The sequence below is a fragment of the Gobio gobio genome, assembly GCF_949357685.1.
Source record: "Gobio gobio genome assembly, chromosome: 1".
NCBI classification, from domain to species: Eukaryota; Metazoa; Chordata; class Actinopteri; order Cypriniformes; family Gobionidae; genus Gobio; species Gobio gobio.
In genome coordinates, this window is record NC_137097.1 from 41678906 (window position 1) to 41695894 (window position 16989).

The 16989-nt window shown below is 41.4% G+C and overlaps 1 protein-coding gene across 5 annotated transcripts; it reads right to left on the minus strand.

Annotated features, from left to right (window-relative positions):
* Nucleotides 1–1851: 1851 nt before the first annotated feature.
* Nucleotides 1852–15223, minus strand: sp100.4 (SP110 nuclear antigen, tandem duplicate 4). 5 transcript variants are annotated; one of them, XM_079830094.1, is made up of 13 exons: nucleotides 14943–15223; nucleotides 14756–14842; nucleotides 14481–14614; nucleotides 14047–14100; nucleotides 13909–13942; nucleotides 13632–13775; nucleotides 12999–13132; nucleotides 3493–3537; nucleotides 3273–3388; nucleotides 3072–3171; nucleotides 2789–2848; nucleotides 2550–2690; nucleotides 1852–2429 (listed from the first exon to the last, which is right to left on the minus strand). In XM_079830094.1, exons 1-13 carry the CDS (start codon nucleotides 15004–15006, stop codon nucleotides 2361–2363), a joined length of 1182 nt encoding a protein of 393 aa, XP_079686220.1. In that variant the 5' UTR covers nucleotides 15007–15223; the 3' UTR covers nucleotides 1852–2360. The 5 variants fall into 5 exon arrangements, with proteins under 5 accessions (XP_079686220.1, XP_079686219.1, XP_079686218.1 ...); XM_079830093.1 differs by having other exon boundaries at nucleotides 3273–3391; XM_079830092.1 differs by having other exon boundaries at nucleotides 13632–13781.
* Nucleotides 15224–16989: the final 1766 nt, after the last annotated feature.

Consider the following 16989-nt stretch of genomic DNA (forward strand, 5'->3'; position numbering starts at 1 on the left):
TCCACCTCAACATCAGCAAAACCAAAGAGATGATTGTGGACATCAGGAGGACGCAGATGGACTGCCACGCCCCCATACGGAACACTCATACTATTATTTAATATACAAAGCAAACATACATACATACTGTATATGTTTTGTGTATAGCATTAATATAACATCAGTTAAACTACAAAGTTGGCACAAAAGTGACAGTTATTTCCTCTCCAGCTCCCACTCTCTCCCTTCGCCTCTCTCTCCCTGCCCCGAGGTCCGTGAAATGTAATTACCAGAAGTTACTGTACTGTACACATAATATTTAGCTCGTACTTCAAGCATTCCAAGTACAGTGCCTATATCTAGTTCAGATCCACAAACTTGTGTGGTGGATTTAGTGGCTGACAGTGAGGATTGAAAACAATCAAGCCCTGCCTTCTAATGCCCTCCTATGCTTACCTGAAGTGATATATTGATGAAAAGATGTAATTAATGGCTTTTCTGAGGTAAATATAATATTGCGTGACATATTGTTTACACCCCACTAGAAATTTTACGTTCCAAGAACGTTCTCAGAACGTCCCCGCTGAACGTTCCGAGAAGGTCATGATGTGGAGTTCTTTAAAGGGTTCGGGCATGTTATTTGGAGGAACTTCACGGAACATTCTGGACGTTCTTGGAACATTTAGGGGACCATATATTATTTGGAAATTTGATGTTCCCAGAATGTTCTCAGAATGTCCCCGCTGGTGTCAAGGATGTCACCTGGTAACGTTCCCAGCACATTCTGAGACGGTCACGATGTGGAGTTCTTTTAAGGGTTGGGGGTTGTTATTTGGCGGACCTTAAGGGAACATTCAGGACTTTCCGGGAATGTTTAGGGGACCATTACTTTAGGACGTTCCCTCTACACTACATTCCCATAACGTTTGCAGGTCCTTTAGGGGACCAACCTAGAATGTTATTTTTTGGTCCTATTTAGGTCCTTCCATCATGTTTACAGAACATGTTTGTGTGAATCTATGTACACTGGGCTGATTTGCAAATGAGGGTCAGTAAAACAGGATTTGCACAAAAGTTTATCCTCAAAGATGTATCAATAGCAACCCTTTGTGATCCAACTTCATATCCAGACCATGCAAGTACTGTACTTTATAATGTGTGTTTGCAAATCGCCTTTCTAAATGTGTCACCATTTTCTCTTACTGTATTCACAGAGAGCTTGTTATTTGTAGCCCAAAAAATGCTCAATGCCTGTACAATTCAGAAGCGCATTTTTGCTTCTTGAAAATAAAACTAATGACATAGCTCTGATCTCTGTGAATACAGTCAGAGGCAATGGTTACTTTAGCCACATTAGCCGCCAACGTGATAACAAGCATATTCACAAAGGCGACTTGCATACATTCACATAACGTGCGGGACTTACATGTTCTGATTATGAAGTTGGACAAACAGTTGGTATTGATCCATCTTTGAGAAACAACTTTTGTGCAAATCCTGTTTTTTCCTGACCCTCATTTGCAAAGCAGCCCAGTGAACATTAATTCATTCAAACATGTTCTGAAAGCATTCAGTAGACGTGATGGAAGGACCAAAAAAAATAACATTCTCGTTTGGTCCCCTAAAGGTCCTGCAAACGTCACGGTTGGGAATGTAGTGTAGAGATCGCTCTACTGAACAAGATATGTTGCAGTGCAGTCCCGAATTAAACGTCCCCATCTGACTAACAGGGAACCATATGAGAACGTTCTGTTAACATCCCAAGCATCCTCTTTGTAACGTTGACCATAGAATAACCAAAATGGAATGTCCCCCTAAAGTCATATTAGGAACATTATGATATGACCAAAAGAGGACCACAAGTCCCCTTTTACGTGGGCAAGCTGTTTTTATTGACGTCATTCCGCATTTGAAACACTCATTGAGCGATTACATGAAACATTATACATTTCAATAAGTTGTACTCTTTCTTTGAACATCTTATGAACATCATCTTATGGTAATTACGGCATGGTGTGAACGCAGCAAAATCTTCTAAAGTCACATGATCATTCATGTTTGTTTCACGCAATAACTAGTTAAGAGGAAGAGATTATTGGTCCATGTGCCGCTTGTCACGTCACATTAAAGTGCTCCAAAACCACATTTATTGTTTGAATTTCAGAGTAAAATTAACAGAATTTAAAAGCTTAGTTTGATATTTGAAATCTTGTCTGTCGGTGCATTGTCAGTGTCCTCTGCTCCGCTGTGTGTTTTTCACTGCATTTGAAAAATAAAACCGTATTATTGCAGGCCTTTAAAATGGGTCATATGAGATCTATATCTGTTGACCGTTTTTTTACTGTCCAAATTGTTGATAATGTTGACTAATCGTTTCAGCCCTATAGCACTTTAAAGATGGTTTCAAAAAGATCCTTCAGCCTAGAGGTCATTCTACTGAAGTCATTATCCTACAGAGAAGAGAAAGAGAGAAGCATGTAGAATTTAGTCAATGTAAATAAGACAGTTTATAAGCACATTTGTAAGACTCCTGTCATTAGCAACATTTGCAAGCCCCGAGTGAAACTCACCCTGTTGGATGTGCAGTGATGAAAAACGTAATCAATATCAGAGACAAACTCTCTCACTGTTTGATAATCATTATTTTCCAGGTTCATCTTCACTCTGCCCAGCATCACGGGACCACAAATGTTCTCACTGTATCCTGGAACCTGAACACCAGCAGTCCAGACGTCACATACTTTATATTTACATTTCAGCATTAAATAATCTAAAAGAGACAGAGGAAGCTCCTAAAGGTGAGATTTACGTCATTGCAGGGGTCAGTCATGCTCTCATGTAGCAGGTGTAACAGCAAACACTGGCAGTGCTGAAAGAGAATCAAACATATCTGTTAGTGTGAAAGGGATTGTTCTCACAAAAAAAAAAAAAAAAAAAAAATATATATATATATATATATATATATATATATATATATATATATATATATATATATATATATATATATATATATATATATAATTTTTTTTAACGATGAAAGAAATGTTATTTTGGACTCCACTGACTTCCATTGTACAGACAAAAAGTTTTACCAGTTTGTACTGAGAGACTGGACTGCTCAAAACATCCTGTTGGGTCTTTTGACAGGAACCCATCACATACTTCATCACACAGAATGTGCAGCTCCACTCGCTTATGTACAGACAAAACACACAATATTACACAAAGTCAAATGTTTACTTTGCCTAAACCAGCATGTTTTCTCTCTCTCTCTCTCTCTCTCTCTCTCTCACCCAGGTGAGTCTCCATCTGCAGCTGGAAGGTGACAGTTTGAATGAAAAGCTCGTGGACATTCGTCACAACACACGAGATCTCCCTCAGAGTCACACACAAAACACACGTCATCATTCTGCTGAGACAAGAGTTTATAAAGAAATAAAGCTGTACCGACTTAAAGCACATTTTAAATGTGATGTTTTGACATGCTTGTAATTGTGACTAATAGTGTCTTACTAGGTCTTGATCACAGTTGGCTGTATGTGGTTCCAAAACTCTTTTCTGGAAAGTATGTGAAAACACATCAGTTAGCTATTGTGTAAACTGCAACAAAACATTCAATTCATTGATGCTTTAAAAACATCAATACATTTAGGAAAAAACAAGAGAATATCTGAATATCTGAACTTTTACTATTTCTTACTATTAGATGTAAGAATATAAGAGTGTATTTAAATTTATAAAGTTACATTTATATAATTGTACTATAAGAATATAAGAGTATATATAAAATTATATATTGTGTATATATAGTGTAGTATGAGTATTATAAGAGTAGTACACATTTGTTTCACCCAACTGAAATCAACATCAATGTTAGGTATAAGCTAGTCTCAGCCTCAGATGTCACACCCACGGACCGTTGGCTGAACGTCTGATGCATGTGGCACACTTATCTGGAAACACTTCAGGAGTTTCAAAGTCGTTATCTGATTGGTTGAATTCTACAGGATGTCCACGAGACGAGTGTGTTGCGTTCTTTAACAGTCTACCTAGAAACAAATGCGGCAACTACAAACTTCCTAGTGGAAGAAGAACGCCGTCGTGTTTACAGCTGTGACAATGAGCGCATTGTCCCGAGAAACGTTGTTTCTATGTTGATTCAATGTCAGTTTGCTATTTGGGTACATTATGCTATTCTGAATTCAACCACTCTCTTTATCACTGAATCATTCGTTGGAACAATTCATTTTTAAAGTGCCCCTATTATGCTATTTTAAAGACTCCTAATTTTGTTTTGGAGGTCTCCTATAACAGGTTTAATTTTCTCATAGTACACATTCCACATCACCACATTTTTCAATGATTCTGAAATTACTTGATGGATGTATCAGTTTCTCTAAACCCCTCCTTTCCGTGAGCCTACTCTGCTCTGATTGGCCAGATGGCCCAGTCTGTTGTGATTGGTATGCGGCTTACAGTGTGTGTTGCCTCTGGCTTGGCGTGCTCAGTTGGGGACACTAAATTTTTCAACTAAACATCGAAATAAATCGAAATAATAAACTAAATTAACCATTTAAACTAAATTACTGATCGAATTATTGATCTAAAGCCCACACTGTCACTGTATGATAATTGAAATGAACTGATGACATCGGCGTTTTTTTCCAGAATGGCTATACAGCTGAATAAAATTATGCTGCATTATTTTCCTGTTTAACACTGTAAAGCTGCTTTGAAACAATCTACTTTGTGAAAAGCGCTATATAAATAAAGTTGACTTGACTTGACTTGTGTCAAAAAAAAAACGCCCATTACCATAACAATTTCAGCTCTGTGTGGAGGCTTCCTCAGTCCTCAGCTATTCCACACACTGTAAAGACAGTAACGATGTCGATTTTACCATATCAATCCGAGTGCGAGTCCGATGATGAAACATTGGAAGAAATAGTTTAAATTCAACCCGAACCTCAATTGCAAGGACGACTTAAGACGTTTTTCAGTGATACGCTACTCATTTTGAGGTATATTATGAGATGTTGCAACTGTAATTCCTCACCATCAGCATTAACAAGTGTGTGTCCATCTACAAACACATGTGTCTATTTCTAATATTGCAGTGCACATGCAGGAAACTGTATCAATAACAGCGCATACGTTAGCCCAGCTCTAACTTGAATGACTGATGTAACATAAACGTTTGTAAAACAAATCTTGCTCCATCCTTTATCTTTACTAAAAGAAGTAAGAACGACAGACAATCTGCTTTAATAGATAGTTTTAGGTAATAGTGGCCCACAGCTGATTAGCAGAAGCATTTTAGTTCAGCTGAGCCATCCTGTGTTATATCCTTTTATCTGTGCAATTCTGTGTGTATGCGTTCGCCGCTGCAATGCACACATTTCTAAAAGAGCAGACGAGCGTTGTTCCAAACGACTCGTCCTTTCTGTGCCTCGTGCAGAGGCTCTCTGCTCGGCGGGGATTGCCATATCATCTGCGCACTCTCCCGTGGCGGCTGCCCTGAGAGCGACGAGATGGCGCTGCCGACCCTGTGGGCTCGGCTTGCCATCTTCGTCATGGATCCTGCCCCACTCACTCTTCCTCTTGGGCCGCGCAAGAAAAAGCAGGCGCCACGAGCATCAGAGCCAGCATCAACGTTGAACTTGTCCGTGTGCTCACTAGGGCCGTGGGAGACCTTGGGCTCGAGTGGTCCCAACCCCAGGAGCCCACACATAGCAGGTTGGATGAATGGTTCCTGCAAGGCTGCCAATCCTCTCCTCAAAAGCCCACCACTTTCTTTCTGGAGGTACGTGCTAAATCCTCCTTTTCCTTAGCGCTCTAAACAGTCGACGGTGTGAAGGAAAAAGGCTATGAAAGTCTCCCCCCTCTTGAAGAGGCGGTTGCTGCTCACCTTTGCCCACCCTCCGCCAGAGGATAGCAGGCCAAAGCATTGCACCCATCGAAGCCCTGTCACACCACGTCAGCCCTCGCTGGTCGAGCTTCTCCGCTGTTCGGATGAGTCTGTTCCTGACCCGGAAGCGTTCAAGGACCTGCGCAGCGCTACCGATTTAGCCCTGCACATGACCAAATCCACCGGCCAGGAGATCAGAAGGTCTTTGGCCAACCTGACTGTGCTTGAGCGCCATCTTTGGTTGAATCTTACGGAGATGAAGGAAACAGATAAAGCCTTTTTCCTGAATGCTCCCATCTCAGCCAACGACCTGTTCGGCCCCACAGTGGTAAGATTCGCTGAGCGCTTCACTCCCGAAATGGTAGCTATGCTACTGGCTGTCACGCTAAGGCACCGCTCCCTCAGCCTGCAAAGGCAGCGCCGCCAACCTTTCAGTCTCGCTCATTGTCATGAACACAACAGCGTTCACACTCCGTGAGCCGCAACAGGCAGCCAGAGCATCGGGGACCTCGACACAAGATTGTGTTGAACCCCGAGCCGCCGAAGGCTTCCTAACCATGGGAAGAAAAAGAGGGTGGTTAAGTCCCGCCGCGGCCGGACCACCACCACACTCTATCAATCTGCGTCTCCCAGTTCCCTGACTTCAAATACACAGCCAACAAGCCCGTTATCAAACGCGTTTACCTGTACAAAAACGCGTTTTCACGGCGACCGAAATAAACCACAAAAAGAGCTTTTTCTCTGTAGGTAGTGTGCCCACCGCCGCGTGTGCCCACACGCCCACTAGACAGGGCGCCGCCCCATATATACACTTTCCCCACAGTGTTACAAGTACAAACCAACCGGGTTACCGGGTCCCTATTACTAAGCGGCCCGAACCTAATTCAACCCCTGGCCATACGGGCTGAGGCCTGGCAGGCCATCCCCGGCATATCAGAATGGTTGATGAACATGATAAAACGAGGTTACTCGCTACAGTTCGCTCGCAGACCCCCGTGCTTTCGCGCAGTGGTCAAGACTTTGGTGAGAAGCAACTGGAGTCACGTGCTTCGCGCCAAAGTGTTGAAATTGTTAGAAAAGAGAGCAGTAGAAAATGTTCACCCTACACAAAGCGAGTCAGGCTATGGTGGTCTCAGACCCATCCTAGACCTCAGACACCTGAACAAAGCATTCATGATGCGCACATTCACGATGCTGACGATGAAACAAATCCTCGCGCAAATTTGCCCGGAGGATTGTTTTTTCACAGTGGATCTAAGAGATGCTTATTTTCACATTCAGATAGCACCCCGTCACAGGCCATTCTTGAGATTCGCCTTCAAGGGGCGAACTTATTAGTACACAGTCCTGCCATTCGGTCTATCCCTGGCACCTCACATGTTTACAAAGTGTATGGATGCAGCTCTAGCTGCACTGAGGCTAAGAGGAATGAGAATACTCAACTACCTCCACGATTGGCTTATTAATGCCCAATCAGAGACACAGTTGTTAACCCACAGATCCTGGCTACTCAACCATCTAGAATGCTTGGGTCTCAGGATCAATACCGCCAAGAGCTCACTGTCTCCCCCCCAGAATATTTCCTTACTAGGAACAGTCATAGACTCGATACGGATGAGAGCGCAGCTTACATCAGAGCTCACCATTCAGAGCCTGGCAGCATCTTTCAAAGCTGGCACTTACACTCCTCTCAAACGTTTTCAGCAGTGCTCAAACTGGGTATATTACACATGCGCCCCCTCCAACGCTGGCTAAATGCCTGCGTCCCAGCCAACGCGTGGCGACCGGGCCGGTTATGCATCAAAGTGAACCACAGCTGTATCTAAGCTCTGGTTCCTTGGAAAGCTGCCGCCTAGTACCAGTCAGGTGTGAGTATGGGCACAGTTGTGAAATGGAAAGTGGTCTCGACAGATGCTTCCAACCTAGGTTGCAGTGCCCTACATGAAGGCAAGCCTATCTCCGGCCGTTGGGCAGAATCGGAGAAACGGCTGCATATAAACTGCAGTCATCCTATCGCTAAGAGCTTTCCTCCCATACATAAAGGATCGCCACGTCCTGGTCCGCACGGACAACATGTCGGTGGTATCCTACATAAATCGCCAGGGTGGCCTGAGATCAGACAGCCTGCACTCCATGGCGAAACATCTCCTTTTATGGGCACGGCACAACCTGAGCTCGCTAAGGGCAGCTCACGTGCCAGGCATTCTGAATCAGGGTCCGGATATGCTATCCAGAGGCAACATTCCCCCAGGAGAATGGTCTCTTCACCCACAAACGAGTCAGCTGATTTGGAGCATCTTCGGCGAAGCAAAGATCGATCTTTTCGGCGAAGCAAAGATCGATCTTTTCGGCGAAGCAAAGATCGATCTTTTCGGCGAAGCAAAGATCGATCTTTTCGCCTCAGAAGACAATACTCATTGCCCAACATTTTTCTCCAAGCACAGAGATGCACTGGCCCACGACTGGCCCAGACATCCCCTGTCCCCTGTTCCTCCGATGGTGATGTTCCCTCAGGTCATCAAAAGGATCAAGGAAAGCAAATGCTCAGTGCTCTTGATAGCCTCGCTATGGAAGAACCAGATATGGTTCTCCGAACCTCCCTAAAAAGGTGCTGAATACTATTTCTGAAGCTAGAGCCCCTGCAACCAGGCGGCTCTATGCGCTGAAATGGTCAGTATTCTCAAACTGGTGTACAGCACAAAACCTGGACCCACATCCGTGTGAGGTGGCAGAGGTGCTCACCTTCCTTCAAGAGCTAATGAACGCTGGTCGCTCCCCCTCCATGCTCAAGGTATATGTAGCTGCCATAGCGGCATATCACATTTACGTGACTGGACAGTCACTGGGGAAAAGCGACCTTATCGTGCGCTTCCTCAGAGGGGCCAGGAGGCTCAATCAGCTTCAGTTCCTATATGGGACCTTTCCACAGTCTTAGAAGCTATGAAAGGCTCCCCATTCAAACCACTTCAGTCTGTGAGCTTAAAGCACCTGTCACTCAAAACTGATTTTCTGCTGGCGCTAGCCTCAGTCAAGCGAGTGGGTGACCTGCACGCACTCTCTGTGAGTGCGTACTGTCTCGAGTATGGGTCTAACGACTCCAGAGTCGTCCTCAAACCAAGACATGGTTATATACCTAAAGTGCTCTCCACTCCATTCAGAGCACAGGTCATTTTGCTGTCAGCTCTGCCCAGTTAGGGCCCTAAGGCTTTTTTTAAAGTGTTACGCAGGTTCTAGACAAGTCTGCGGCACTCCTCTCAGAAACTGAAGCCTCCGCGCCTCGATCGCCCCCCGGTGGTTGGTCCCAGTATAGCTCCTGAAGCCCACCTCTCCATGTATTAGAATGAACGTGAGACACACTAAACAATTAAATTACACTTCAAATAATTGTTTCCTAAAGATGGTTTCTGTCATTTTAGGCAGTTTTTATCACAATGATTTCATTTCAAGTGTTAGTTGTTTAAATACGTTTAGTTTTAGTTAGTTATTTGATACTATAAAAACGGGGGTTGTGACGTTATGATTGACAGCTGAGATTGACGGCTTCTTTGAGTGAAGTTATCACTAAGGCACTAACAGACTTTTTTCTGGATTTTTGGGAGGAGATTGGAGCTTTAGCTTTCATTTCTACATTTCTATAACTGTTTATTTCACACAGACATAATGGGCCCTATCTTGCACCCAGCGCAATTGACTTTGTACACCGACGCATGTGTCATTCCTATTTTGCACCCGCGCAAAGCACGCTTTTCCCTCCACAGAAGCACGTCGCTAAACTAGTGAATGAACTTGCGCTACCTGGGCGGTTCAGCGCAAAAAAGGAGGCGTGTTCCGGCGCAAACAATCCCTGGTGCTATTTTGCTGTTCCATTAAACAATTGCGCCACTGACCAGAAAAAACCTAGTCTAAAGTCAGTGGCGCGTTGCGCGTTGTTCATTATGCTATTTTAAGGGCGCATGCTTGACCATAATGTATAGCGTGCACAACGCGCATACACTTTGCTCATGTAATCTACACAGATGCAACAGTTATTTTTGCAAATCATAAATTGTTACACTAAAAAAATATTAACACATGAGATGACGGAAATCATTGTGGTGTGCCACGAAGATGTGAAAAAATAGGCATAAATCTAGCTTACAAATGATTCAGGCTAATTGTAATAATTAAGGATAAGACCTGTTTGCCCAATAGTGGCAAGACATATATGTATATAAGGACATCTGACAAATTGGTTTGTCCGTCAAGAACCAGGAAAAAAAATCGACTGAAAAACTGAAAAAACTGAAAGACTGAAAAAAAAAAAGACTGTGAAATCACCTTTACCATAGGCTACAACATTACAACTTCACTTCTCTGTCTTTCACTGCTCTTACAAGAACATCAGTCTCCTCGGCTGTGAACCGCTCCTGGCGTGCGCCTGGTAAATACGCCATAATAATAGCAATCCATAATGGAACTTGCGCACCTGCTTTTAAAGGGAATGTTGGATGACGCTCGGATTGGTTTATTCACGTTACGCCCAAACCACACCTATGAATAATGAAGCTACTTCAGACCAACCCATTTTAGATTTGCGCCGGGCGCAAGAGCCATTTATCCCGCCGGGAAAATAGCAACAGCGCCGAGACCCGCCCACAAAGTTACTTGCGCTTCGAGCTTTGACACTTGCATTTCAGATCGTTAAAATAGGGCCCAATGAATTGTTCTGCATCTGTGAGAGTGTGGGCGGCTTTTGATAATCACGCCTCTACTTCCTGCTCTCTACTGCGCAACTCCGGTCCCGAGATCGCTACTGCGCAGACTCGGTCCCAAGATGTCAGCGCCGTGTGCGGCCTCCAAAAGCTTCAACTCTGGTCAGCGGAAGTTAATGAAGTCGCATCATCCATATTTTTTTACGGTCTATGCTTCTAGACAGTCGGAACAGCTCTTTGTTTGCTTTGGTAAGCAGAGATTGTCACGTTGGATAGTAGATGCTATCTCGCTGGCTTATGAATCAAAAGGCCTCGGCTGCCCTATAGGCATCAGAGCTCATTCCACGCATTCCACGAGATGCAAGGCCTCATCTTGGGCTTGGGCAAGTGGCATACCACTGGAAGATATATGTGCGGCAGCAGGCTGGGCCTCTCCATCCACTTTTATCAGATTTTATCATTTAAATTAAATGAATGCATACTCATTTACACACTTTAGGCCTGAATTCTTTCCAGTCTGGTTTTATCTCTACCCACAATAAACTATGTGTAACACAAGCATATGTTTATCATCACATTCTATAAGGCCTGACTCTGTCCGGTCAAGGGTTAAATAGGGCTGGGCGTTAAAACGATAACAATATGTATCGCGATAGACAAGTAATCGATATCAATAAAAATGTGTTCTATAAAACGTAATTTTTTTTTTCCCGAAACCAGAGGTTGCGAAGCAAGTTTGGTTGGATGAACAAAGGCACTCACTCTCTCGTAACCAAGCAACTTAGGGAGTGACACGCTAACAGCCAATCATGTAACAGTATCAGGTTTGGTTGTGCCATATCGTTGTCTCATGTTGGATTCTTCAGTAACAGAACGAGCGTGGAGTGATATGTGGAAAATGAGTGCCGCAGCGAGCGAGGAAGTTCAAGTTCAAGTTAAATTTTATTTGTATAGCCATTTCCAACAGCCCCCAGGCTGACCAAAGTGCTTTGCAGAAGAGCAAGAATATCACAAAAATTGTTGGTAAAACAGGAAAACAAGTCAGCTCGCCAGTATGCCAGTTTCTGGGATTTTATAAGATTGACCGTAGTCAGACCGAACTTGTTTTACCACCTTACCTTGTTTATACTTTCCGCTGACTGTGCGCGCGCCTCGTCTGACGTGTTTATACTCGACAAGCTCGCCGTTGTGCTATTCTTTGAAACGACATGGAGAGGTACTCTTCATCAGTGCCTTATGACAAAGCATCTAAACGGTACAAAGAAATAACGGAGGCACTGCACCTTAATGTTAAGAGATAATTGTTAAATGTTCATTGTGATTTTAGACTTATGTTTACATTTTAATTATTTGAGTTTTCCATGGTTGTGTTGACATTTCTGCCTTTATAACTAAGGGGATTATAATCAGAGGAAGGTTAAGTTTAAAATAAAAATGTTTAAATGTAATATATTTTTGTCCTGGTCCTTATTTTAAATGGGTCATAAAAATATAAATAATTATCGATATCGACCAATATGAAACACTTATATCGTGATACATTTTTCAGCCAAATCGCCCAGCCCTAGGGTAAAATAACCCATGAGATTACTCAGTCACTTTAGGCCTGATTCTATCCGGCCTGACTTTATATGGGATTTTTCCCTTATATACCCTCATATGAGGCTCACTGGGTTGGCCTCATGGGGGTTAACTTTACTTATCTCTGCTGGGTGCCTAGGTTTTCACCTCAGGCCTTAGTGGGAGTTAGGTTTAAAGTGCACTGCGTTTTACATTGGGTCCCCTAGCGTAGCTATGCAATACGAGAGTACTCTCGAAAGAGAATGACTTGGTTACTTACGTAACCTCGGTTCCCTGAGAGAAGGAAAGAGTATTGCGCAACGCGCCATGCTTTGCTTGCTCAGAGTGTCACTTCAGTCGATTTAACCTGATTCCTATGGCGAGACACTGTCTTTTTAGGCGGGTTTTCATGTAGCTACCTTATTGGTCCTACCACTTAACCACCTCACCATAGGTTCTTGCAGTTGCCGCAGAACAGCCAATCAGCGCGTAGACGCGCTCTGCTTGATCTGTTGTGCAGCTGCACTGCGTTTTACATGGATAAAATTATACGGATAAACATTTGCTTCATATTCTCGAGGAAAGGAGTTTCCCCCTAGCGTAGCTACGCAATACTCGCTCCCTCTTTCAGGGAACAGAGGTTACGTAAGTAACCAAGTCGTTTTGAATGCTTATATTTTCTAAATGCTAATTTTTTCATTGTTTTAGAGTACACTAGCTTATAGATAACAGTAAGGCTAACATATTCAAACCAAAACCAAAACCTTGTCTGTTAATAGCCATGTTTTGTTTCGCTGAATTTCTCCATTTAAATCTGATTTTTAAATGTTCTATTCTTCATATGTAATATTTTATTTTACCGTTAAAAGTTTTCCAAGAGGCATTCCATGGGCAACAATGTCTTTCCTCCATTGTCCATCTGGTTTGTTCAATCTGATGAAATCCTCAGGGCTCAGCCAGAAGTTTTCTGTTCTTATGCTTCTCCCACAACGCCCTGAGATAAAGACAAAATTGAGTGCAAAAGTCTTGTACCACTGCATTAAAGCACTGTATTTACATTCATTATTAATATGTTGTCTTACGAAACTCTTCAGATTTGATAGTTAGCGTGGCAAGCAGGGCAAGGTCGAGAGCCGTGGGAATGGAGCAAGGCTGGTGGCGCCAATGTAATAATGAGCGTCGCCTGCTCGCCACACCGGTGTCGAGTCCCACGAAGGAGCTTTGGGAGAATAAAAGGAGGAGTGACGACAGTGACGGACGAGAGAGGAAGAGGAAGGCCTGGAGTTTATTTAGGTGTTTTATTATGTTTATACCGGCAGTGGGGCTGCCGCTACCTTTAGTTTGGTTGTTTGTTTATTTGGTGATTAAAATTTACGTTGAGCGTTCACTGGTTCTCTCCTCCTTATTCCCTGAACTTGAACTTTGTAGTAAGAAATACTAAAGCAGCACTGTAAACATTTTAATATTCATAATAATAATTCTCACTCACACACCTGTGGCAAAGCGACATTTGTGTAGAATGCCAGACTCAGAACCGCAGGTAACAGGTAGGGTTGGACCTTCAAACACGCTCATGTCAATACCATCATCATCATCATCATCTTCAACATCATCTTGATTGTCATTGATCTTCTCATCTGATTCTACAACAAATACACAAACACTCAGGAAACAGAATATTTTATTAAATATCTTTCTGAATAACTGTTGTAAGATCTTATTTAAAGGTATATTAATTTCCTATTTAAAAATAGAAAATAATTTACTCACCCTGTTGGTCCAAACCCACAGGGCTTTTTTTCTTCTGCAGAACATACAAGGAGAAATGTTGATGAAGATCTTGGTCACTCTTAACTAGAAAGGTTAACTCCTCCATCAAATCTGAAAACCATCCAAAAGCTGTCAAACCTGTGTATCCTGAACCTTGCTCTTCTTAAAGTATGTAGATGAAAGAAAGCCATCCTATGAATAGAAAAAAGCACAAAGTTAGAATATATCATAAACATATTTAAATATGTCATCATTAGTGTTATTTATGTTATCTTGACTGTCCATTTTTATATCAGAGAACTGTTATTTAAACTTGAATTTCTCAAATGAGTTTCATGTAAAAAAAAAAAAAAAATAATAATAATAATAATATAATATATATATATATATATATATATATATATATATATATATATATATATATATATATATATATATATATATATATATATATATATATATATATATATATATATATATATATATATATATATATATATATAAAATTGCACTCATTTGCATTAGTTAGTAACTGTTATTTTTAATTAATTATTGAAACCGGTCTTATGCACCTGTATGAGTTTCTGGAGTGGAATGCCGTTCCAAAGGATGCTGATCCTCCACTTCTTGTTCCTTTCCATCATCCCAAACCTCTCAAACTCAGTGGGCTTGAACCACTGGCCTTCACTGAAGATGCACTTCTGCTCTAAGGACAGAAAAACTGTTTATTCAACCATTACTGGAATGACTTGAGCACCTGGATGTTAGATGATCCACAATTAAAATCTCGAGACCTCCTCATAACATTACTGAATTCTTTAACACATAGAAATGTTTCTGCACCTACTGTTGTTATATTTCTTTAAATGCAAGACGCCCTCTTTACAACCACATGTAACAGGAAGTTGAGATTTATTTCGTCCTGCAGGCAATTCTGAAACAAGTACAATCAGATCAGTTAATGTGTGTGTAATGTGCTCCTCTTCATATTTTACTTGATTCATTACTGTTTTGTAAGAATGCTTTAGACTCACTGGGGCAGTTTTGTCTCTTGGCTTGTTTCTTCTTCTTGGATGTGCAGAGGGAGGACAACTCCATCTTGTCTCTTCTTACAGCTTTGTTTCTTCCTCTTTCTATTCCTTGATGTCCTTAATTTCTAATGCAGTTCTCACTCAGCCGTCAGATATACGGGAATGCTCTCAAAGAGTAATTTCATGAAGGAGGCTGTCGCATTATTTGAACAGCAGGAAGTGGACGGGTTCCTCCATGTTGAGTCTTCTGACTCTGTGGTGCAGTACCTCCCTCCCACATTCACAGAAATGAAACTGAAAGCTGCTTCTTGGTCCACCGTCACTGAAGATACCCAGCATGCAAATTTGCGTTTAAAATATGTCTAATAGCTGTTGTTAGGGGGGCAACAGTTTAGGACTCAAGACCAGTTGTGAAGAATGAAGACCATGAGTCAGGAGTGCAATTAATTAAAAAAAAGTTCTTACTGAAGAATAGATTGCAGTTTCATCAGCAGAAGTCAGATTCAAGTCTCACAAGGAGTTTGGAGGCCACACTCCCTCTCTATCAGTTTTCGTACATACAATTTCTCAACAGTTATACTCTTTTCAAGGTCTAGCTACGTCATTACTTCAGGCTGAATGATTCTGATTGGCTAAGAGAAAATAGTCATAGTAAATTTCCACACATTGTCAGTTATTCAGATGCATAGTCTTCATAGATCACTTGTTGACGCTTTCACCCCAGAATCAGGCACGTAGTGACCTTCCAGGTCTGGAGCAGGGGCCAGCTTGCCCAGAAAACAAGTCCACCCATCTCCTAGGATGCCCGTAATCCACCTCCAATACTGATCTGTAACACAGAAAACTGGCGCACTTACAGTTACACAGTTTCTCCAAGGCTGGAGTTGGTGGAGCGTCAACTGAAAACAACACAGTTCTCCAAAACATACAGATAGCCTGTTCTTCTCCTCAGAGATAAGTACAGGCAACCATTCAACCATTACTAGAAAACCTGTTTTAGAGCATCTGGATGCTCTAGAATTGTGATTTCTTGCAACTGATTGAAAATAAAAAACAGAAGCCAAAAAACAGCCAAAACATTTTGGTTCATCCACATAATGCAAATATTTTTCAGAAGCTTTTTAATTATTTATTTAAATCCTATGAAGATGTTTTAAACTTAGCTGCAGTCTTTTTTGGCCTACAGTGGCTAGAGTTTTGCCCACTTTCTGTTTATCATTTTTATGATAAACAGACAGAAACAAGTGCCCAATTTCTGTATGGGGCACCTAACGTAAATTGTATTTAGGTAATATTTATCAACTAACCATACTTTAACATTATACAGTATGCTTTACAATATTTTAAAACATTCAATATAATAATACAAAGTATAGAAAAGTGTGCTATCAGAGAAAAACTCTAATTTAGCACCTTTTGATATTATAATCAGACATAAGTCAAACTGTACATCGTTGTCTTTATCTCACTCTGATCTGTGTCTGAACACATATGATACTATATTTATAACTTGCCTTCAATTTCTGAGCTTCTTATGAAACAGTGATGCCCTCTTCATGTAAAGGTAACAAAGTAATAATAGGGAAGCATTTTTACACTAAAACACATTCATTGACTTTATTGAAAGTGGAACAAAATTAGTCGATTTATGAGCTCAGTATACTGTGACATTGAAAATGCTGAATAAATTATGCATGGCGCATCATTGATGAAGGCTAAATTTTCCATTAACTTTAGGTATCTTCGAAAATTCCATCTGAAAAGAAAAATAAACAAGGTTAAAAAAGTAAATTTTATTGAAGTCACAGTATTGAAAGGATTTTGTTGTGTACATTTTGGCTAAATGTATTGAAGTACTGAGACACATTAGCTTTTTGTTCTCACCTCCATGAGACTCTTGAGTCAGTCACTTCAGAAATAATTAAAAAAATTTAATAATATATTGGTCTGGCCTGGCATAGACTACAGAAGAAACTGAACAACAATATACCATTTTATACTAGTTTTCAAATTTTAACATTTCAAAAATACATTAACTGACTGAATCTCA

Bases quoted from the DNA above. Each gene is read 5' to 3' on its own strand.
- sp100.4 (XM_079830091.1), bottom strand. From the start codon at position 15,006: ATGGAGTTGTCCTCCCTCTGCACATCCAAGAAGAAGAAACAAGCCAAG. The intron at 13,133-13,631 runs GTGTGTGAGTGA...TCTTTATCTCAG, and splicing joins CAAATGTCGCTTTGCCACAG to GGCGTTGTGGGAGAAGCATA. The intron at 3,538-12,998 runs GTAAAATAAAAT...CATACTTTCCAG, and splicing joins CTCTTGGAAAACTTTTAACG to AAAAGAGTTTTGGAACCACA.